At 35.2% G+C, this 23,236-nt stretch overlaps 3 protein-coding genes across 3 annotated transcripts; 1 reads left to right on the plus strand and 2 right to left on the minus strand.

The window, feature by feature from the left end:
- Positions 1 to 794: 794 nt before the first annotated feature.
- LOC113325376 (N-terminal acetyltransferase A complex catalytic subunit NAA10-like) lies at positions 795 to 1,764 on the plus strand. Its single transcript, XM_026573568.1, has one exon. It carries the CDS (start codon positions 908 to 910, stop codon positions 1,508 to 1,510), a length of 603 nt encoding a protein of 200 aa, XP_026429353.1. The 5' UTR covers positions 795 to 907; the 3' UTR covers positions 1,511 to 1,764.
- A 4,703-nt stretch (positions 1,765 to 6,467) lies between these two features.
- Positions 6,468 to 9,709, minus strand: LOC113320203 (protein PNS1-like). Its single transcript, XM_026568141.1, has 5 exons — positions 9,280 to 9,709; positions 8,789 to 9,175; positions 7,779 to 8,696; positions 7,453 to 7,689; positions 6,468 to 7,129 (listed from the first exon to the last, which is right to left on the minus strand). The coding sequence occupies exons 1-5, from the start codon at positions 9,301 to 9,303 to the stop codon at positions 6,953 to 6,955; spliced, it is 1,743 nt and encodes a 580-aa protein (XP_026423926.1). The 5' UTR covers positions 9,304 to 9,709; the 3' UTR covers positions 6,468 to 6,952.
- Positions 9,710 to 13,818: 4,109 nt separating this feature from the next.
- On the minus strand, positions 13,819 to 16,374 carry LOC113320204 (protein TRAUCO-like). The gene is made up of 2 exons (XM_026568142.1): positions 15,103 to 16,374; positions 13,819 to 14,492 (listed from the first exon to the last, which is right to left on the minus strand). The coding sequence occupies exons 1-2, from the start codon at positions 16,274 to 16,276 to the stop codon at positions 14,230 to 14,232; spliced, it is 1,437 nt and encodes a 478-aa protein (XP_026423927.1). The 5' UTR covers positions 16,277 to 16,374; the 3' UTR covers positions 13,819 to 14,229.
- Between the last annotated feature and the right edge of the window lie 6,862 nt (positions 16,375 to 23,236).

The raw sequence follows: 23,236 nt of genomic DNA on the forward strand, positions 1-23,236 counted from the left end.
TACAAAAAATCAACCATTAATCACAAAAAAAATTAATAACCAAAGCAAACAAAGAAAGTAATTATCAAAATATTCAAGACCCCAACCTGTTGTTAGCCAATAATCTATGATATTTAGAGATGTAGAAGATCAATAATCAAAAGTTCCTTCCCTAGATTGAGATCCTCATTTATGAGATTGAGAAGAAGAACATAATCGGTTAAACTAAATTTCTGAAGAATATGATCTCTTTTCCTTTCACTTCAGTTTTGCGGCTGAAGAACTAGATTTCGGATCGATTTTTAGGGATTTATCCATTCCCTTACCCTTATTCTTACCTAAAACGACTAAAATATCCCAATACCGGAATATCAGGAATTCGTATCGGTACATATCGGTCGATATTATCGGGCAGATATCGTACTTCTCGTATCGCTCCAAGAGCGATATCTGAAATTTCACCGATATATCGGCCGATACTGACTACATTGCTTTCACATAGAAAATGGATCAGGGAAAGATCAAATAGATGGATTCCAAGTACATCAAGATCAAAGATCAAATTACAATTCAAAGATACTAAGAAATAGTAATTTGTGAAGAAAAGTAACAAATTACCAACAAAAGTACCAGCAATCCTAAAATTGAGAGAATAATTTTGAGATTAAAATCCAACCATTTTAAAAAGGTTTTTCTTCTTGAAAAAGAAATCTTGGAGGCCCAAAATCTCGAAAAAAAAATCTTGTGAAGCGGAAAATTCTAGTGCCCCAAAACAAAAAGAGGTCGCCCTAGTATAAACAGGGCGAGGAGCGTCTTACTTCACACAAAAAAACCACTATATAAAAATCAAAACCCCCAATTCGACGCTTTCACTCTCGCATAAAACCGAAACCCTAAGTTTGGGCATCTAAACCAGTTCGATTCAATCATGGTTTGCATCCGGCAAGCAACGATCGATGATTTACTAGCGATGCAAGCTTGTAACCTGCTTTGTTTACCAGAAAATTATCAGATGAAGTATTATTTTTATCATATCCTTTCATGGCCTCAACTTCTCTATGTTGCAGAAGATTACGGTGGTCGTATCGTTGGTTATGTCCTTGCTAAGATGGAAGAAGAAAGTACTGAATGTCATGGTCATATTACGTCATTAGCTGTTCTTCGTACTCATCGCAAATTAGGGCTTGCTACAAAACTCATGACTGCTGCTCAAAATGCTATGGAACAAGTATTTGGTTCTGAATATGTTTCACTTCATGTTCGTAGGAGTAATCGTGCTGCTTTCAATCTTTATACTGAAACATTAGGGTATCAGATTCATGATATTGAAGCTAAGTATTATGCTGATGGTGAAGATGCTTATGATATGAGGAAGCAACTTAAAGGAAAGCAACTTCATCACCGTGGACATGGGCATGGACATGGACATGGTCACCATCATCATCATCATGGAGGTGGATGTTGCTCGAGTGAAGCGAAACCTGCAAAGGGGGGAGAGACTAAAGCAATTGCTGCTGCTCCTGCTGAGTGAAAGTTATGCTGAGGTAATTTTTTTTGATGGGAGTTAAAGGGGTTTGTTTGGGTATGTTTGTGACTCTGTATTTCTGTTTCTAAATGTGTGCGGTAGTTTTATGGATGAATTATGTGCTAGAAGAATGTCTTTTGTTTATTTACTTGATTATGAATGTATGAGGATAAACATGTTTCGATATTGACATGCTCATTTATAAACCTTGAATTGTACCTCTCATCTTATATTCAATATATTTTTGAGGTTCAAGTAGAGCTCTGGCTGGTCAATTTTCTCGTTATTAGGGGTTGTTAATTTACATGTTTCGACTGAGATGTAGCTATATATGGAGTTTAGGTGCCAAAACAATAAATACTCGGGGTATGATGTTCTGATGTTGGTTGCCATAAAGTGTTTAAGATGATGATTTTTTTTATTGATTGTTAAATGATGTTCAAGAGTTGGCTGGTAGTAGTGGTGGTTTAGTGGCAGAGGTTTAAGTGCCGACTTTGTTGTTTTGTGGTGTTCTTTTTATTGCATTGTAATGATGGTAGGTGACTTTTAAGATATGTTGTGGTTGAAAGAGTTTTCAGGAAGTTAGTATAAAACTACAAAAGCTCTAGCGGATGTGGATATCCTGCAATGCCAGTAATTCACCCCTAATAAATCAACCTAGTAAATAATTGGACCTGGCATTTAAACACCAATTTAAGGAAATTCAAGCACCTGAGAGTAGTAATCAGTCATGACATAGGTTTATAAAATCAGTACTGATGGGGGTGGCAACTAGGATTTCTTTGGGCCGTTCAACGCTCTAGTCCCTAAGCTGACGTTTTATATAAGTGTCTCTTTCTGAGAACACATTTTATCTGTCCTGATTAGCTGTTCTAGGCTAAGCCTTGATCCTTTGTTTTTTGTTGGCCAAGCTGTCTTCGCTGGGAAGTTTGGCAAAGTACTCTTACCGATCTTTTGCTGTTACGTGGATGGCCTATTTGTCTCTATAGTTATTCTTCTTTGCGATGGTTTGTCCGGGCTAAATCACAACTTGTTACTCAAGCCTTGTGGTTGAGAATGCTAGATACAAACTGTGTGGCTAGGAGTTGTCCTTGCTAGCTTTGCATATGACAATCTTAATTAGGTACCACAATTTTACAACATCTCATGAGTTACAGGAGCTCATGAAGGTTGTAGGATAGCCAGGTGCAAACCGCAGTTGTATGTAAACAGTGCAAAAAAGTTGCTCTGAATTTTTGGAACTGTTGTGAATACTCTGCAGAGAAAAACTCCACTATTTTCCCTAGGCTTCCTATGAATTGTTATCTCTGTTGTTGAATATTGCAAATGTAAATTCACTGAGATTACAACCAAGTGTTCAACCTATAAATCCTGGCTTTCATGCTTTAGATGAATTAATGACACTCTCTGGAACCTTACTGAATAGAGGATGCACATACTTCCCTTCTTACTGGTGGAGTCAGGAGTGTTTGGTGGTTTTCTTCATTTCAAAGCTGATTTCACACCAGCAATTTTTAAAACCTCCAATGTGGAGTAGTGGAACAATGTGCACCATGGGCATGGGTACACAATTTACACTCGCGATGGAATGATGGGAAATAGCTAGTTACTTACAGTAATCTCGAAATAAAGAAAAATGTAGAAAGATAATCTTATTATCTTTACCTAGGAGAGGGTGGTTCCACGGAGAAAGAGTTGTATTTATTTCTCCTTTAGTTGCAGTTAGCTCGTTAATTGCTAGACTTTGGTCGTAAAGAACATTTTTATTTTGAAAGACATGCTGGAAGGTTGTTTGTTCTTATAGCTAGAGTAGTCGTATACTTCACCCCTAAACTGCTAGCTAGAGCAGGCAAACAATCCATATGCTCAATCAATTTGAACAAGTACCTAAGGACAAGCAGGACGAAAACAATAAAGCAACAATATGAAATGATTTATTTTGAAGGTTGCATTTATCTTGTTTGCTATGTTACTCATTCATCACACTTTCATTGTACCTAGGTTCATCACACTTTCATTGCACCTAGGCCCAGTAAATTATTTTAAAGGTTGACATGACAGTCTGTTTGTTTCTTCTCGTGACTCTCTGTTTGTGTATTGAATTTTTGATGTCGGTGTTTTGAGAAAGATATAACTGTTACATTACTATCCAAAGAGCATTTCAATAGTTTAGTAAATATGATGGCCACCTTCAACCTTTGAGTGTAATTTTTAGGGACAATAAGCTTATGGGATTTCTTACTAATAATAAACTTAAGGGTAGCTTTTCTAAGTAGTTGTTTTGGTCAGGCTGTATGTGGATTTCTGGACTGGTGCTAAGTAGCTTTTTCATTGCACCTGGGCTTTCTTGAAATTGTAACTCTGGGTTTCTGTATTGTATGTCAAAGCTAAAGGTTACGAATTGTGGGCTTTTCTGCAATCTGGATTTGGTAAGGAAATTATCAGGATGGGTGTATCTAATTCGAGATTTGTAGGATGATTTTATTATGCAGTTTTTAGCTTCAAAATTAATACTATGCTGTCTGCCAACTATATGAAACTTTGATGCATAAGGAAAGAGTTTAAGTGGATTGTGGAAGAGTGTGGAATATGAAGCAATCTGTTTTGGTGTCTTTTTGTTTTTAGGTGGTGGTTACACAATAGAGTCTTGCACTTTCTTCCTTAGATGACATGGGAAACTTGGAACTAATTTTTTCTTTTCTTTTTGTTTTTTTTGCTCTTTCTGTTTTTTGTTTGTTTAGACGGGAAAGCCGTAAACATACAAGTGTTGATGTCTAAAAAAAAATGAAATCACAAATGGTGAGTGAAACAAAATACGAGTAGCATTTTTCATGAGCATCATGAGCATTTTTGTTATGACACTTCTTAGCGGTTAAAGTTGTTGGGATGAAACTTGTAAAACTTGTTCTAATGCCTTTTTTCTTACCCTTTTTTTTCTTGGAAAGGTTGAAATCTAGAATCCCTTAAAAGATGAATATCGATACTTTTATTCTCAGTTCTTGCTTTACAAGTATTCCAGTATTCCACTCTTTTTTTGCTTTAAAAAACGAAAATAGCATTATGTCAGTATCTAGAAAATGGAAGTCTTTGTAGGTTGATAAACTAAGATTAGTTTTAGACGTTAATCAATTGGAGACCTATACACATTCTTTCTTTTTGCTCACCAAATTAGCCATGTTTGAATTTGGATGAAGTCAGAAAGTATAAGCTTACCTATGACGGTGTTTTGGTAGTAAAATTCTAAAGCCAATCCTGAAATAATCTGAATCTTTACCGCAGTTGTGGTGTGGTTTTTGCTAGGCGTCACACTCTAATAGAGGGGCTTCATTTGGATTCTTAGTGTCCAAAAAAGTGATTATGGGTTATCCTAACATCAAAACAAAATGTCTAGATTACCCTTGAACTAAAATAAAAATTTAAAAACCTAATCTTTTCTATTCTAATTCAACAAAAAAACTGCTCCTCCTCATCTTTCTTCTCTTCTTCTGCTCCAAGCATCTCAAGAATCACAATTTCAAACTCCACAACAATGACCCATGGTGTATGTTAGGTAATAATCGTTCAAACCCATCTTTGTTTCCTTTTTTTGTGCTTAAAATAGGTTAGATTGAATGAAATCAGAGTAAAATTAGGTTTCAGTTATTCATCTGCTCGTGTTACGTCTGGGTTCGGGTCTAGGTTTTTAAACGTAAAATTTGAAATTGAAGAACTTACGTCTAAGTTGAATTCAATCTACCCGTAAAATAGGATTTGCATGTAGTTTTACGTCTAGGTTTTGTTTGAATTAAACCGTCCAATGTTGTATTACGTCTAGGTTAGTTTACTAAATTTTCCTTTTGTAAACCTAGACGTAATTTCAATTTTACGGTTTGTATTTCTATAGGATCAACCTGGACGTAATTCTTCCTGTATGTTTTATAGAAGAAGTTTCAAATTGTATTACGTTTAGGTTCGTGGTGCAACTTTACAAGACGTAATCTTCTACATCTAGGTTCGTTAAGTAGCTTTCCAGACGTAACCTCCTACGTCCAGGTTCGCAAAATAAATTTTCCAGACGTAATATACTATGTCTAGGTTCGTGAGAATTTTTTCAGATGTATTCTCCCACGTCTGGGTTTTTGAAGTGTTTTTTCCAGACGCTAACCTAACCTAGACGTAAAACAAGTAATAAATACGCATGCAAAAACTATTTACGGCTGGGTTTGGATGACAAATCTAACCTAGACGTAGTTCAGGTTTTGTCCTATTGGAAACCAGTTACGGCTTGGAGTTCTTCCAAACCCAGACATAAAATTGAATTACGGTTAGCAACGAAGCTCAACCCAACCGTAATTTTCCATGAAAGTCTAAAAATCTCAAACTTTTTACGTACTTAAGCTAGTTTTGAGCGAAATTGAACCATGGGAGATAGTTTAGACGTGTACCTGTTGATTTTTAATCATTGGTTCTTCACTTTGTTGATTTATTTCTTCAATTGGTTGAGATTCATCATCAATTTATGTTAAACCCCCTCTACCATCTAACAAAATTCATCTTCTTAATTTAATTATTATCTAACTAAATTAAAATTAAGGGTTGTTTGGTCATTACAAAATTATTTGAGATAAGTGGCTTTTGATATTACTTGTGGGTGACCATTTTTATCTTATTAGATGACGCCACTCTAATGGAGTGTGAGTCCCAGTAGTATAGCCTTCCATTTAAAACATTCACCTGCAGACATTTGTGTACGGAATATGCTGAAAGTTGTTCCTATGTGTGTATATCTATTGGACTGGGGCTGGTGGATTGCTGGACCCCTTCCATTTGCTGCGTTGTCTGCATTTTCTGGACTTGTAACCGGAATACTAGAGTATTAACTGACACCGACTTGGAGTCAATAATTTATGTTATGATATTCTCTTAAGCATGGTACTAATACTTACAAATCAATTCTGGCTGGATTTCTTAAGGAGTTAAAACATAACTTAAAACTGAAATTTCCACTAACGATGAGAAAAAGTAGAGGAATACAAAAATGTTTATACACGTCAACAAGACGAAGAAGACAAGTAGATTTCTATGCTTAGTGGAATCTTGTCAGCCAATAGAAGAGGGTCACCAGCGATTAGGGACCATCATTTTCTTCTCTCCCTCTGTAATCTGAGAGGATCATGAGGAAATCTAATAATTTATTGAATTGTCACCTTCACCAACTATCTCACTAAAAATTATTGGCCATCATAGGCTCATAGTACATACATAATTGAAGAAATGCTGGTATCAGAATCATCTGGATCAACCCAATTACAAAATGGTTATACGGGTCTAACCCGAGAGAAATATGACCTTGCCTAGGATCTCTAATGAGCTAAGGTTAGATAGAAAGACAGCTTCAAATACTTCTTTGTACATTGTTTTGAGTGAATAGATGGGATCAATATTAATCTAAATTCTACTTTTCTTTGTTTAATCTCTGAATCGCCGAGGAACTCGAGGAGTAGGTACAACAATATCACGATCGTTTTTTATTAGATCTAAACGTTTAGGAATTGTTTCGCCGAACAGCGTGCCACGAGGGTTCTCTGCGTAACATACATAATAACAGCTCACACAAGCATGGGGCAATGCCATTCCGATTCGAGTCTGCAACAACAAACAACCCTTGTTAATTAATACTGTAAAACTTAATACAGAATCCACAGGATATTATTATATGCTCCAATTGCTGACTAACCACTATCTTGTTGGGTACTTACTTATCTAAGCACCTGTCATTTATAATGCTCTGCAGTCTGCACTAAAAATTCACAGCTAAACTAAAGATCATGTACCATATGAGAATCCTCAACGGTCACAGGCACGTTTTTAGTGTTCAGTGTCAAAGTTTTTTATCCGCGAAAATCATCAAAGGATTACATTACTAATCGAATCAAAGTAAACAAATGATGGGATTTGTTGTTACTAACCAACAGGTATCCAAGGAAGAAAGCAAGGAGCGAGACAGTGGCTGTATAATCCTTGTGGACAGTGAAAGTCCAAGAAGCAGTAACAATGACACAAATGGATCCACTACATACACCAGTTAAGAAGCAAACCGAACTTGTGATGTCAGCATCCACCACTTGTTCCATGTTATCTATTCTCTCAAACAATGCCCATGTATCTTGTGATGCCCTCACAAAACCCTTACCATATGCAGCAATCTATAACAAAAGAAAAACATTAAAATTCATTAACAGCTAATTGATCAAGGAATGAACCAAATAGTCTTAATTTCTGTTTTGAATTTTACCTGAACAAAAGCCCAACTGTTGCCGAAGCGAAAAATGGAATCCATAACTCGAAGGCAACAATGAGCACAAGAGAACATGAATTCATCTTCACCTTCTAATAAGTTCAAACCTCTTGCAATAATCCGAAGAGCTTCAATTGCAGGGACAAACAGTGACCCTAAACAAGCACTTCCAAGGTTTGTAGACAATGCTCTTTGAAAACAAAATCCAGTACTACACTGCATTCCTCTAAGATAATACAATGCAATCACTCGGCTAACTGTTATATTCGCAACGTTCCGTAATACTTCAGCTGTCCAAGCTAAACTAAGTACTAATCCAATTATAACCAACGGCGGAAAGTAAAAATTCAAAGCTCCGATGATTGCAAAAACCCAAAGAGTAATGTAGATGAATCCAAGTCCAAGCATCCAATAAGTTGGTTGATTTAAATCCCTGAATTTGCAAACAGGTTCGAGCGACTTCTCAAGAACTTGAGCTGTGAATCTAATTCTTTGACTAACCCAACATGCATAAAGACCATTGCCAATTGCAAATGCAATCAGTGCAACACCAACAACATCTGTCGAAGGCTTCTGAAAAACAAGAAGAAGAATTCCAGCTGCAAGTGAAGTAACAAAACTACACCAAAGTATGAGCTTCAGTGTTAATGATGGCCAAGTTCTCATAGCTTTTTGCCAAGTAAATGCAATAATTATACTTAAAATTGCTGCTCCTTCAACTTGTGGTAACCAATATTTCAAAATCTTTGTCTCTTTTCTTTGAATTTCTCCTGGTTTTATAATACCTTCAATTGCTATGTACCCAAGATAGCCTTGTAATCCAATTACTGCAACCATATGCACTAAGAATATGAATAATGAAATCCTGTTTGTATATGTTGTTGAATTCAATGTTGGTATCTCCAAAACTTGATTCTGTTTCATAGAACAAACCAATCAATACCCCGCAAAAATTAGATTAAACAAAACCAAAATCAACATGAAAATTGATAAATTTGATATCTTACTTGTTGTGGTGGAGTATTTGGATGAGGATGAGGTTGTGGGACATGACGAGACTGCATCTGATGGCGATGATCAGTTGAAGGAGGTGGAATAGGTACTTGAGAAGCACCTTGAATTACAATCCTCAATGGATTTGTTGGATTTAAAGTTTGTAACATATTAACCTTAAATTCATTACTGTTATTCTTATCTAAAGGCTTATCTTTTAATTTTGCTTCATCAAATTTCTTCATTTCTTCTTCTTCTTCTTCTTCTTCTTCTTCTTCATCATCATCATCTGTTTCTATATCTATATGATTCAAATCTTCTTTTTCCTTTTTTCTGTTCTTTTCTACTTGATTATTCCCTTCTTCTAAATCCCTTTCAGCTTCTTCTTTCTTCATCACAACCTAATTAATCACACAAAACCAACAATTAAAACAAAACAAATAAGATACCAAAGTATGATGATAACATAGCTCAGTAAGGTAATGCAAGAAAAGTAAGCTCTTACAGTATCTAAACTGAGGACACCCATTTAATCAAACAGTCAAGAATGTTTGATAACGAACTTCTTCAATGGCGGCTTTCTTCTTCTACCTTGCTGGTTGGCTTTATTTATATATTCTACACATACACCTTTGGATTCTCTGGGTGTGGTTAACTTATAATAAGAAGAAAATAAATAAAAATCCAGTCTTTATTTATCACAAACAAAAATATTCAATTTTTTTCTTTTTGCTCTCACTCCATATAACTCAGTTTTGCATCATTTTTTTTATTAGGTTACATCATCAGACTTTCTATCCAGACAAACCCCACAGTTTTAGTTTATGTTTTTTGTCTGTTGATTCCATTTTTTTGAAATGGTTTGAGAGAGAGAGGAAGAAGAGAACAGAATTTTACTGGAAAAAAAACGCCCCCACCATTACTACAGCAGCTTAATTTTATTAAAAAAATTTACCCATTTTCTTTGTAAATGGTGTACTACTTGACTTGGACTATTTGGGAAAGTGAGCAAGTCTCCCCACAAATTCAGGCCAAAAAAAAAAACAGAGTAATAATAAGTCCCAAGAATAGACCTTCACAAAAACGTGGGGCAATGAAACGAAAGGCCGATTTGACTCAGTTGGAGAATCGGTGGGTACTGAAATGTGTTCTGGTGTGGCGATTTAATTGGTTGATGCCTTGAATTTTGAGGTAGGTAAAGAAGAAGGGATGGTGAATGGAATTGGATGCAGCTAGTAGCTACTAATAGATTACGTATAGAGGCGTTGAGTACTACGAACATGATGATGTTGGGGAAGAAAAAATATATAGCACTATAAAATCCTTTAAATTTGGAAACAATGTACTGTTTTTGAACAAGACTTATTTAACTTTAGCCAATCCCTAATCTTATCTCTTTTACTTGTAAAGCCATTACAGGCCGTGCAAGTTACTAAAACTTCACTATCTTATTATACAATAATAACTACTTTGACCCAAATTTTTTTTGATTTATTACGGATACTTCTTACTGTACTCCATTGAAGTTTTAATCCAGAAGCTCTGGTCTTTTTCCTGTACTGTGTAACATGTGCCAAGTTTCCTATTGATCTTCAGAATGGTCCTGTGCTTGTTTTTCACTTAAAACACGACATTGATGGTGATCAGACTAAGCTTAATTCCGAAGCCAAAACTGAAAGTTACCTTCCGATTCTCCCACGTCAAGCAGCATTTTTCCACGAAAAAAGAATACCTTCTCGGTTGTCAGCGATAATCGCTCACAACAGCTACCAACGATTTGCTAATGGCGGTAACTATAACTTACCTGATTCTAATCATCATGCACAAGTTATGGCACAAGGGAAAGAAGCAAAGTTGTTCCTTTTTTTACCAAAAGCAAATACGTTGATCACTTGAAAGATGTAACATCATGGTTTAATACAGATAGTAAAAGGTTTAGTGGACCTGCCCCCCCATTCTTGAGCTAACCAGTGGGTTATCACTTCTCACTGATTCATTTCCACTCTTGAGATCCATTGCACCATAGTCACTGTCAATATTACTCAGCATCCATGTCTAAGCAGCCATCGAACTACTTACAGTCCACCAAATATTACTCAGATACCGGAAAGGAAATCCCTTAAATCACAATTGTGCAAAGAATATCACCTTGTTCCATTCCTAACCCACAACCATATGAATAACTTCAAGGCCTACTACCAGCATTCCATCCCCCCTCATCCCTTCAGATCCAAAGGCACGTCAACCACTCTTCCCACTATGCTATATTTCCTTGCATGTAGAAATGATATAATTCACAAATCACGCTGTATTACCAAGTCCACATAGGAATCATGTAGAATTAATACCTGACACAGCTTATAAAACAAATAATTACTGCTATCCTCTCTGTTGGGCTCAAAAATGTAAGACAAATTTTTGAAGCATAGACAATTTCCTCATACCTGCCATAGCATGATCAAACCCAAAGCAGAAAAGGGAGAGGTTTTTTTTCTCGATTTTCAGATGGAAAATGCAATTGGAACCATAAAGACGGATCAAAAAGAAAAACTTCTGAAGCACATAATGACATTAAGTAAATTAATCACATGGCTATGTAAAGGGATAGTAAGAAACCACAAGGTATATGCATTACCCATATGACCAAAACAATGATAAGGAAGTAAAACCATCTCTGTTAGTCATCCATGAGCAGCTTTAGATATCGGAACGCTTTGGTCATAATGCATCAGATTCTCAACAAACAGGAGAACATGATACAGGAGATATTTAACAATCTTAATTACCAAATGTACAATTTAAAAAAACAGGCATGGGATGTCAGGCCCTACTAGTACACCTCATAATGTAGTCATAAAAGATTGTTGGTAACATTAAATTGCCTGTTAGGGATGATGGATAGATCTTCATGAGTATTACGAGTCGGATAAAACACCCACAAACAAGAATTTTACCTCTAAAAATTGTGTTGTTTTACTACTATTTGTCTCTTCAAGCATAGTTTCAAAGAGAAGTGATGTCCCCTCGGTTGCCTGCCATCTGTAACAAGCATGACAAAATTTCATGATAACACAAGAATCTTAGAATAGACTTGAGGAGTTTACATCTTTGTTCTCCCTGTTACAGTTACATATTCGACTAGGCAAATGTCAACTACTACTCCGACGACAAGGTCATAACATCAGGTTGATACTGCAAAGTTCTTTTAAGAAAAGGCAGAATTTGAGATTGTTAGAATGTACACTTATTATAAATATAGGCCACCCACTGTTTCCTGTATTCATTAGAATCAGTGATACTAGTTATTTTATGATGATCATTGAATATTTCTCTTATTAATTCACTATAATGACAGCATACAGCTGATTGGGGAATAAAGAGATCACTAAATAAGAAAGCTCTGCCTAATAGAACCAAACTATCGAGTAACTCATACAGCACTTCGATTCACTTGCACCAAAAAAGTGCTCTCATCAGTTGCAAGAATGGTCATCATAGATGCCCCTGAGTTATTCAGATTAAAAAAGAAAAAGATAATAAAATATATAATTTCTTACTGGATTGAATCATATGACAGTCCTGTTGACTTTCTTTCTTAATCTATGTCATCCATCTAGAGCTGCAATTGAATGTTAGAAAACTAGGGTTTAGATTTAATGATAACCAAGACTCCTGGCAAAATGCTATATTTTAAGCAATGTTGTACCAGTCAATACGCGTTTCTGAAAAGAATCACTCTCTAATGATACAATGGAGTTTAACTAATCAAGTTTATGATAACTCGATTGATCCAAAAGAACATTTGCTAAGAACTGGACGCCTTGCAGACAAATTACAATATTTTTTGTTCTCTCTTGCTACAAGAACGTCAACAGTTGTACATATGGATGACAGTGTCTGTTGGAGACAAATACTAATACCAAGAACTGGTAACGTCCCAAACAGACATTTTTTGGTGTCAATGGTAGGGATTGTAGGGGTCAGGGGACATAACTTCCCCAGGTGAAGGTGAGGTTTGCGGTGGTCAGCTAGCATTACTAGAGATTGCAGTCTGATATACTGCATTGCAAGGTGAACATGCCAGAAATTGGGAGGAAACCTACATCTGGAGGCCAAACTGCAGAAATTTCCACTTTGGCTTTAAAATGCAGTCAGCAGGCAAAAAAAATATTTGCACTTTGAGGCTAAAATGCAGATTGGTCAGTAAGCGCATATTTTATGCGTGTGATATTTTGCTTACAACTATTGATTGTGTGGATCAAATGCCAGCAGTCCTTACATTGACACCATGAGGCGTCTGTTGGGACATTACCCAACCGTTTGCTACAACAGTGGTGTCCAACACACACCATCACACCCTATATATGATTGTTGTCACAGCAAGAAAGAACAAATTTCTTTCTGATTGGTTCCGTAGCATCCTAAGTTTTTGGTGGGTGTTTTTTATCACAAACCTGATTGGTTCCGTAGCATCCTGAAGGGATCCTTAGAAAGATGAACTTTGTACAAGTTGCTTATGTGGAAAACATTTCATATTTTGACCCACCAGAATCATGACATCCATGTACTAAGACGTCAAATGAGCCCTGTTAAGAAAGCCCAAGCTTATAAGCAGCCTGGACTTTCTTTATGTTGCAACACATGACGACTCAGTAAATGGATGTCATGAGTTTATTGGCATAAAATACGGAATCTTGCACAAAGTTTGTTTGTGGAGGTGTACCTTGGAATCTCTGTTTTTCCAACACTATCCTACCTAACTTTAGGCCATGTATGATATGATGGAAAAAAAACTGTGTCATTTGTACTCTGATCATTCTGATGTTCTACGAAAGGTAAAAAATGCATGCAATTAAAATTTTGCACATATAACTAACTATTATGGTATAGCTTATGCAAAAGAAAAGGGAAAGGAAAAAGTCAGTTACAAGCACAGTGACTGCTTTCTTTCCAATGCCGTTCACGATATGAGCAAATACAACAACAACAAAAAATAAACAGTGCTGGCACTAATGGAGGTAAAACAAAGCTAAATAGTAATTAGATCGATTCAAACTTCCAACATTTCAATGATAATTTTGGAATTTTGCAAGTATATAGTTACTAATTAAACACATTTGCAACATGTGGTTAAAAGAAGGGTTTCCTCCTGATGGTTTACCCCTCCGAATCCCCTCACAGGAACAAGGGGGTTCTTAAGCAGTTGGTACATCCACAAGGCCCTGTAGGCTCGGGGTTAAGTTCACATACAGGGTTTTGTAAAAATATATGCAACATTGTCACCAGGCATGAAAAGGCGACCAACTTAAGTCTGCTTTAACTTGAAGAAAACTTTCTCATCTATCTATAATGCCATAGTATACGAAATGAATAGAAAAAATGAGACCTTAAATTGTGAAGTCTCGTGCACACCTTAGCCATACTGGGATACAATGTTTAAAAGGAAGCTCTGCCACTATTTCTTCTCAAGCGATTCACCATTCTCCACTCTAGCTTCAACTTGTTGATAAGGAACTTCAATCATCGCAGTGGGTATCGGACGATCTTCAAATTCTTGGGGGAAAAATTCAAAATCAGGGCCGAAATTGAACCTGACCACACAGTTTGGTTGGTTAGGGAGCGTGTACATAGAAGCAGCAGGGTAGTAGCGTCCCCCAGGCAGATCCTTGAAAGCGACACCTTGAAATATTCCATTTTTGAAGAAGCATATCTCACTTCCTGTGAAGAAAAAACACCAAATTACACTCCTGGCTAAAAGAACAAACCCTATACACTTGGACTATAGCATAGGATAATCAAGAACAGAAACATAAAATTCAAGAGTTGTGTTGACAACACTATCTGGTAAGTGGTAACCGAAACTTATTAATTAGGCAGTACTTAAGTCAGTAACCATCTAACAAAAATGGCTTCACATGAATAACTAATAATCAAACAAAAGGGTCACTGGGGTAATCATCTATATCATACATGTCATTCGGTACATCTGAAGCATAATCTTATACTGCCGGATGCAGATGACCTCTTAAATTTTCGAAATGCACATTTTTTATAGAGGTTAGTTAGTTTAGAGTTTAGACCATAAGCTATTAAACACGAATGAATTAGTTTTATTCGCCAAAGATTAACTAGTCCCAAGTGTAATTGATGTTCAACGCTGGTTATCTACAAAACAGGTAAACTTTGTAGGTAGAGAGCTAACTTGGTGGAATTCAAACCACCAAACAATACAAAAGCATAAGAAAAATTATCCACAAGCAATACTCTGTAATGGTAAGGCAATGCAACGCAGCAAGGGAAAATGAAAATCTAAACAGTAATCACTCACCGGGTACCACTTTGGCCGCCTCTTCCTTATCCTTCGCCTCCAGTGTTGAAGAATATTTCTGGCCTTTATACCAAAATAAATGCACTGGTTTTGGAGCATATAAACCTCCCTGAGGCAGATTAATATAACAGCCTATTACATCACCTTCGACGTAACCTTCTTCCCCGTATTTCTCCCTAAGAGCTTTGTGAATTTTACTACCATCCACATCTCTATACCCAAAACTATATCCATCGTACCCAACAGGTGCCTGTAAATCTCCTTTATCAGTAGACCAACCCAACCTAGTATGTCCAGTCTCCCCAAGGTTTACAACCTTAATTTCAAAATACCAAGCTCCTTCAACGACCCCTCTTGTTGCCCTAACCATTCTATACCCTTTAGAACTTCCAGCTGATAGTCTATCATCAGTTAGTTCAACTTTCTCAGCTTTGTACACCTTAGATAGGCATATCTTCATGTCTACTGAATCATCATTCTTATCAGGAAATCGAGGAATGGGAGTAATCAAAACAGTATCTTCAGCTGCAGAAACCACATTATGATGATTACCATTGTTGTTTCCGTTGCAATTCCCACTCCCATTGCCATTACCATTAGATTTATTCTTCTTTTTACCCTTTCTTGATGTTGGTTTTGTCCAAACGCTATTAGCTTTGCTTATTTTCTTCTTAGGTTTCTTCACTGTTGGTGCTGTCAATGAAGGAAGAGGAATCTGTTCCAATTTCTTTGATTCTTCTTCTTCTCCTTCCTCTTCATCTTCTTCTTCTACTTGATTAGATGTGATTACAGGAGTTAATTGATCATTATCTGTGAACGAAGCAAGAGATCTTCTCTTTTTTCTAGGGCTATTTATCACATTATCATCATCTTCTTCATCTTCGTCGTCTGAAAGAGTAGTTGTAACTTTTTCAGAGGATAATTGCTGATTCTGAGTTAGGTTTTCATCTTCAGTTAATTCGACATCCTCGCTCATCTCTGTTGAGATTTCGGTTTCTTCTTTAACTTCTTGTTTCGGGGAAGAATTTCCGTTTTTTTCGGTGACCATGGCTTCAAAAATAGGCGTTAGGGTTTCGGTGGGAGTGAGATTATCACTTGGAACATGATTGTTGCTGTTACTAGAGGTATCATCTGTATCGTCATCGTCTTTGTACGTTGTTATCAAATTTTCCATGACTGAGAAAGGAATTTCGTGGTGATTTTTGTTTTTCTTTTCTTGGAAAAAATTTTGTTGCTGATGAAAACAGTGCAAGTTTTTGAGTTAATGGGGAACTAATAGACGAGTCTGAGAGTGTAAAGTTGTCGTAGTTGTGTTGGGCCTAATAGACGAGCTATAGGGTTTGGGTTGCTCTGCCTCCTGCCCATGATGACGCCGAGATTCTAAATTTATTTGGGTCCCTTGGTACCAGTTTGGACGTTGGAGTACCAGATTAACTGGGGTACAACAGAACCTCCATATATTAAGAACCCAAAATTGTGGGATATTTTTACTAATTGGGAATATACGAAAGAAAAAAATGGGATTTAAATAGTAAATCAGAGCCACTCGTAATCTATGTATTTTAACTAATTCATAATCTATCTCTCACTAATTATATTTAGTGGTTAATTATAAATCATAATCACTTTACTTGGGCGAGAGTATAAGGAAATTTTTTGAGGTAATAGGAATTTGGTTGAAAAATGAGTACTCTCAACTTACAAAATGTCGACAAAATCAATGCCAAAATGAGTATCGTCAACTTACAATGTCGGTATTGTAAGTTATTTATCAAGCACGCCGGCACCATTTTTCGGCATGGTGTTCATACTAATACAATGTCAGCGATGTAAAAAAATCATTTTCGGCATGGTCTTCATCACTTTCGGCACGGTCTTCATCATTTCCAGCATGGAATTCATCAATTCCGACATGGTCTTCATCATTTCCGGCATGGTCTTCATCACTTCTGAATGTAAAAAAAAAATAGTTTCCAAAGTGAGAAGCCAGCAGAGAAGAAAAAGAGAATTTGAAATAGAGTGGGGAATATTTAGAATTTGAAAGGGAGTGGGGAATATTTGGGTCTGATTTAGTTTTAATTTTTTTAAAAGGTAGTTTCGTATTTCCACCACAAAAAATACTCCTTAGCATAAACTATTGGATGGGGATAGTAATTTATATCCTCCAAGTGCGCGTTCTATATAATACACTTTAGCATAAATTGTATTTTTAATAAATTACAATTTAACTTAGGAAGGAGTTTAAAACATTTATGATACAAAATATAAGGAGTTTTTGAGTCTTGGACGGTCGGATAACATTTTGAGAGACAAACGTTGTATCCTACCATCTTAATTCCATCCTAGCCAAAAAAATCTGACGGGTGTAAGAATTGTAACTTCTTTTCATTATGCATATACATAGATTAGATTCTCTCGTCATGATGATCATAAGAAAAAATTAAATGTGATAAAAGAATAAATAAAGACCATCATATATTTTTCGGAGTTAAAAACATGTATAGTTTATTTAATGAATTAGTCATCCTTCATCAACGAAATAATAACATTAGAAAATTTCAACATAAAATAAAAATAAATAAAAAATCTATTTTGGAACCAGTCAAATATGATAAGGTTCCATGAAGAAACATTTTTTGTTAACTCTAACAGAGTCTAATGTTGAGCAATGGCATATACTAGCCGTAATTTTGAAATAAAGGTGCAAAAAATTACAGTTGAGTTCTTTTTTCAATTCTAATGTCGAATTTTTATTTGACAAATATCATGTATTCAATGCTTAGTGGAAATTTTTGAGGAATTTTGCGTATCATAACTACCGTATCATAACTAAAGTTGATGAATTCATTATAACCCAAAGAGTTTTGTTGGTACTAAAATTTGTAGTTCTGGAGTTTTACCTGTTTTATAAAACAAGAATCAATGAGAGTAAAAAGTTATCTAAATTCTATATATTAAATGACACCACAAAGTATGTCGTTATCAAAACTACAAATAGGGTCTTCAAACGGAGGAGGAAACATAAGATAGTTTTTTTCCTGCAAGTGCACCACCAATAATTTAGAAGGTTCGGGTAATTTAACAAACACTGATATATTTATCAAAGATCATGATCAAGGCAGTGCCATTACAACACGGTTTATTTCTAGTCACACACATTTTAATATGGTAATCAATGGTGTATTGAAGAGGAAACATCAAAAGCCTGACCAAAAAAAGCAACTTGTCACGTTTTTGCGCTCAAATTCGTGAACCGTTACAAATAGTTCGTGGATTGTTTCCTATTCACAAAATGCAACACCAACAACAACACTTATATAAATGTTGCTTCAATAAATCACTCATTGCTTCTTTGTTATAACTCGGAATTGAGCGATTCTTGGCTCGTTGAATTCGTATGCTCATTCATTACAACATGAGGACATTCCAGAGATAAAGGTCTTTTTCAATAAATTCATGGGCTCAAATATCCTCGAGATATAAATAAATGTACATTTACAATCATAGGAATTGCTCCATAGAGTGAACACTTGTTTCGATAGATTAAAAAGGTAGAATCGAACAAGAGTTCTAAATGAAATCAGTCACCACATACCTTTGTTTATGAATTCCTCGTTGATGTCTTCGTTTGATCTCCAATCTTCAAGGTTTATTGAGTGATGTCTGATACTCAACTGCACACTTCTAATACTAGTCTAAGACTTCACTTAGTATAGTAGAAATCAAGATATAGTTTTGTTCAACTAACATTGACAACAAGCTTGAGATAGCAAAACTTGTGGGTTCAACCGAGCATTTCTCTAACAGACTTATAGGTTGATATCAAAAACATTATGGTGTACTTGGTACCTCGTCATTTCAACTGGTGACAGAGCAGGAAAACATGAAAAAATCTAACAAATTTTGTTTGGTGCGTTCCAACCTATAAGACATCAATTAGAGTTCACATGAATCGTTTTATGTTAACGTACCTCCAAGATTCGATAGTAACAATTATCTGTAGTGGAAGTCTTCTTTGAGATCTTTTCTTCAGTCACGCGAATTTAATACTTAGCTATTATTCGTTGATGGGTATGATCGTCCGGAAGTGAAATGTACGGAAACCGAGTTTAAACGCTTAGCTGATTACTCAAGTAAAGAAAAATCTCTTGCAAAGAAGAATTCAGATGGTTTGAATGATATTATTCATGTTGTAGGCCGACATCTTCAACATCATATCTCCATGTGTCAAACTTCTGAAGAAGCATGGAATAATCTTCAGACTGTATTCGAAGGAAATACATCAGAAAAGGAAGCTAGACTTCAAACCCTCACTTCTAATTGGGAAAACCTTCGTATGGATGATAACGATTCTTTTGAAGAGTTTCATGTTAAACACTATGAGATTTCCAATGCTTCTTTCTCTCTTGGAAATACTATTTCTGAAAATGATATAGTATGAAAAATTCTCAGATCGTTGCCATCCAGATATGATTCTAAGAAACATGTAATCATGGAAGCAAATGTTCTTTCGACTCTTTCAGCAACACTCTTGTTGGAAATCTAGAGATATTTGATCATAATTCCCAATATAATCATCCCAAGGGTATTGCTTTTATAGCTGAAATAAATCCTAAGGCTTAAGAGGAAAAGTTTAGACTAGTAGACAATCCAAATAAAATGATTGCACGTGACGATATTGATCAACAATGTCATTGATTACCCGACAATTTTGAGATCTCTTAAAAAGAAGAAATAAAAGATTTGTAAAGGATAATCATCATCCAACTCATCCTCATGATCGAGTACCAGCCAATAACATAAAATATCAAGAGGATGATGATGAAAATCATCCTTACTGCTTCAAGTGTAAAGTTTTCGGTCATTTGGCTAAAGACTGTCCTAATCTGAGAAAATACACTAAATTAATGATCTTGATGTAACTCTTGATGAGACCTCAGACTCATATAACTCTTAAGAAGATAATACAAATAATATTGCACTAGTTGGTGAGTTGTTTCCCTCACATATCATTTATAATCCAACCATTTTGAAAATGGATACATCTACCGATGTTAGGAATTCTACCAATGCAACAAGAGAGAGAACGAATTAGTGCTTAACTGTCGAGAATCCAAGAATTGTTGAGACTCGACCGTGCAATTTAGGTAATCATAATATCATTGGGTCATGTTCAAGAGAAATTCTTCTTCTTAAACTGAAAGTTATGCAAGTCACGAATATGATGAAAAATTATGATAAGAGTCATCTGAAAAATAATCTCGAAGATCTTCTATGTATCAAGGTCATAAGAGAAGGCCAAAGGGACATACTTCACTAGATCTAGAATACTATACGTGTTCTTAAACTCATTGTGAGAGTAATTCTCATACTTATACACCCTAATCGATATTAGGAGTGCATCCTCACGAAGAGTGCCATTTTTGTGTGTGAGGAAGCAAGATAAGACACTACATGTGTAGAGTATGGAGATAAATCTAGTTAGCGAAAATATCTTAAAAATATTCTTGATTTTTAGGAATGTTATATTTTCGAAAGTGTGCATCATCGAAATCTCTTTTGGATATTTATAAATGTTTCTGTCTCACAGTTTATTCAGAACTAAACTATGAATCGGGATTTGTGTCTTCTCTTTCAAAGGTGTTTGATCTGAAAGATTTTTTTTTTGAATAGATCTACACCATCTCGAGGCAAAAAAAAAACACACAAGAAGACATATTGTCTTAGCAAAAAGGAAAAGCAAATATTGCTAAAGAAGAAGCAGTGTGTTGAGAATATGACTCGATTACGTGTTCAAGCTAAACGTAGTTGCATGCACTTGCAGAGTCATTCACCGACACATCTCAACTGCAAGAAATTCTGGTTAAGTAACAAGGTTACCTTACTAGAGGAGATTCACAAACTCGAGAGTGGAAGTGTTAACCTAGATTCATCAAGTGTTGAGAATATGAAGGACTAAGATGCTTCATAAAGACTTTATAAGATTCAATTCTTATATGTCTTTTATATGAATAAACTATATGTTGATTGTCTTCAATATTTTTGTAAAGTTTATTCAACTATCAATAATATGAATGATTAAGTTTTTATTTTAAATTCTTGTGTCATTCTTTTGATAGTTACAATTGCATTGCTTGATTTAAATGATTATCTCTTTTACTTTGCTTCCAATTTATGAGATATTATTTCGGTTTTCAAAAATCCTAATATTTTCGATCTCATAATATGTATATCTCTTATGATAAACGTGACTTTTTGATATAGCAGGTTTCAGATCTAACCTAGTGAGATGCTTTATCAAATAATTACAAGTAGATACTGATCAAACTAATGTGTGAATTCACAATAATACTATTATCAATTTATGTTTCATAAGTTGTGTATTTAATATACATACGAGTTTCAGTTTTAGCTCTTTCATATTGGCACGTAATAGCTAAGACCTTGTCGACCTTTCCCTGGTAAAGGTTGTTTTGCTTGTTATTCTTTTGTCTTGCAGGGAATAACAACAAACATGTGGAGAGTTCTATATTGAATTGGTGCTTAAACATCATATCTTTGTGGGGTGAGTGGATGTAGAAATCGAGGGAAGAATTATTCAGATGATATTTCCTAATATGAAAACTTGATCCATTCGGATCTTAGTTTGTCATATCGAATAGTAAGGTAACGATTTATATTTGTGTTAGTTAAAAGTTTTACTGTTAAGAAAGGCTGATTTAATTGCCTATTCTTGCTTTTACTTAACGAATTATGCTACAATTATTTGTTTCAATTGGTTCCGGTTAGAAAATACTAAGTCAAGTTTGATTTTTGTCTTTGCTTAGCGAAATAGGAAGTTCAATTACTTTAGTCCAATTGATTCCTAATAAGACTAAGTTAATCTGGTCTTCTTTTAGGCTTATCAAAACGAGGTATGGTTATTCAAGTTTAATCGGTTCCTTGATAAGAAAACTAGTTATCTAACTTAGTTTTGTCTTGTCTAAATGAGGTACAATTATTTATGAATAATTGGATCTTGATAAGTAACTATGTTAATTCTGATTTCAGATTGGCTTATCAAATCAAAGGGAAAATTATTTCGGGCAATTGTTTCCTTGATAGGGTGCTAAAAAAAATTACTTAGGTAGTTTCGGTTTTAGTATTGCGTATCTAAAATGGTATGTTAAATCTTCGTGCTTAACTCTTATAGGTTGTATGAGTTCTTATGAGCTTGTAAGATACTCTCGGTTTGCTCTTTTGTTTTTTCTTTGTCATTTTTGTGACAAAAATAAGAATAAATTTATGGGGTATACATGTGATTTACAATCACTGAGAAAGGTATATATCTAACAAAAGAGTAAAGCATAGACTAAGGGGGGGAACATATCATCATGTTGTGTGGTATTTCATACTACAAAAGGGAAAAACAAATTGATTCGGATTTAATATCTACCTAGCTTTTCTTTAGGGGGGATAAAGATTTTGCTATTCAAATGCGTCAACAATGACATTTATTTTTGAATATGTGCAAGTTATTGTGTTGTTGAAACTTGGAATCAAGCGTATGAAGAATGAGTTAAATGTTATGTAATGTGATGTAATATCTTTATTTTTTATTTAGTGTATTCTCCATATGTATTAGAAGTTTGTCACTAATATTGACAAAAGTAGAGATTGTTAAAGTACTGCTAGGTTGAACCCGCCGAGCGTTGGCATTTCAAGATTGGTTGTTATATTTTAATATCGAAACTCATAAGTCGCTTGATTAAATTACTAGAGTCAACTTCGTTAAGTTAGACTAGGAAGTCTAGAAATGTTGAGACCTACAAGTATTACTCTGAAAACCTGAATAATCCGAAGACGTATCTACATCAACGAAGACATCTACACTCGAGATTAGTAATACATGACTTGACTTGTTTCTGTTTCTATATCGTTGCTTTCAAGTCGTTTTGATTGAAAACATAACATGTGAAGTTATGTACATGAAATTCTTGTATTAAAAACTTTATCATCTTATCATGATCAAAGTGTCAAGGAAGAATATATCAATAGTAGTGAATTCCTTGTATTGGTATATTATATTATGAAGTATAATGCTTATCTTTTGAACTTCATAATTGCGACATCAACATAATCTTTGTAGCTTGTT

The sequence above is a fragment of the Papaver somniferum genome, chromosome 11, assembly GCF_003573695.1.
Source record: "Papaver somniferum cultivar HN1 chromosome 11, ASM357369v1, whole genome shotgun sequence".
NCBI classification, from domain to species: Eukaryota; Viridiplantae; Streptophyta; class Magnoliopsida; order Ranunculales; family Papaveraceae; genus Papaver; species Papaver somniferum.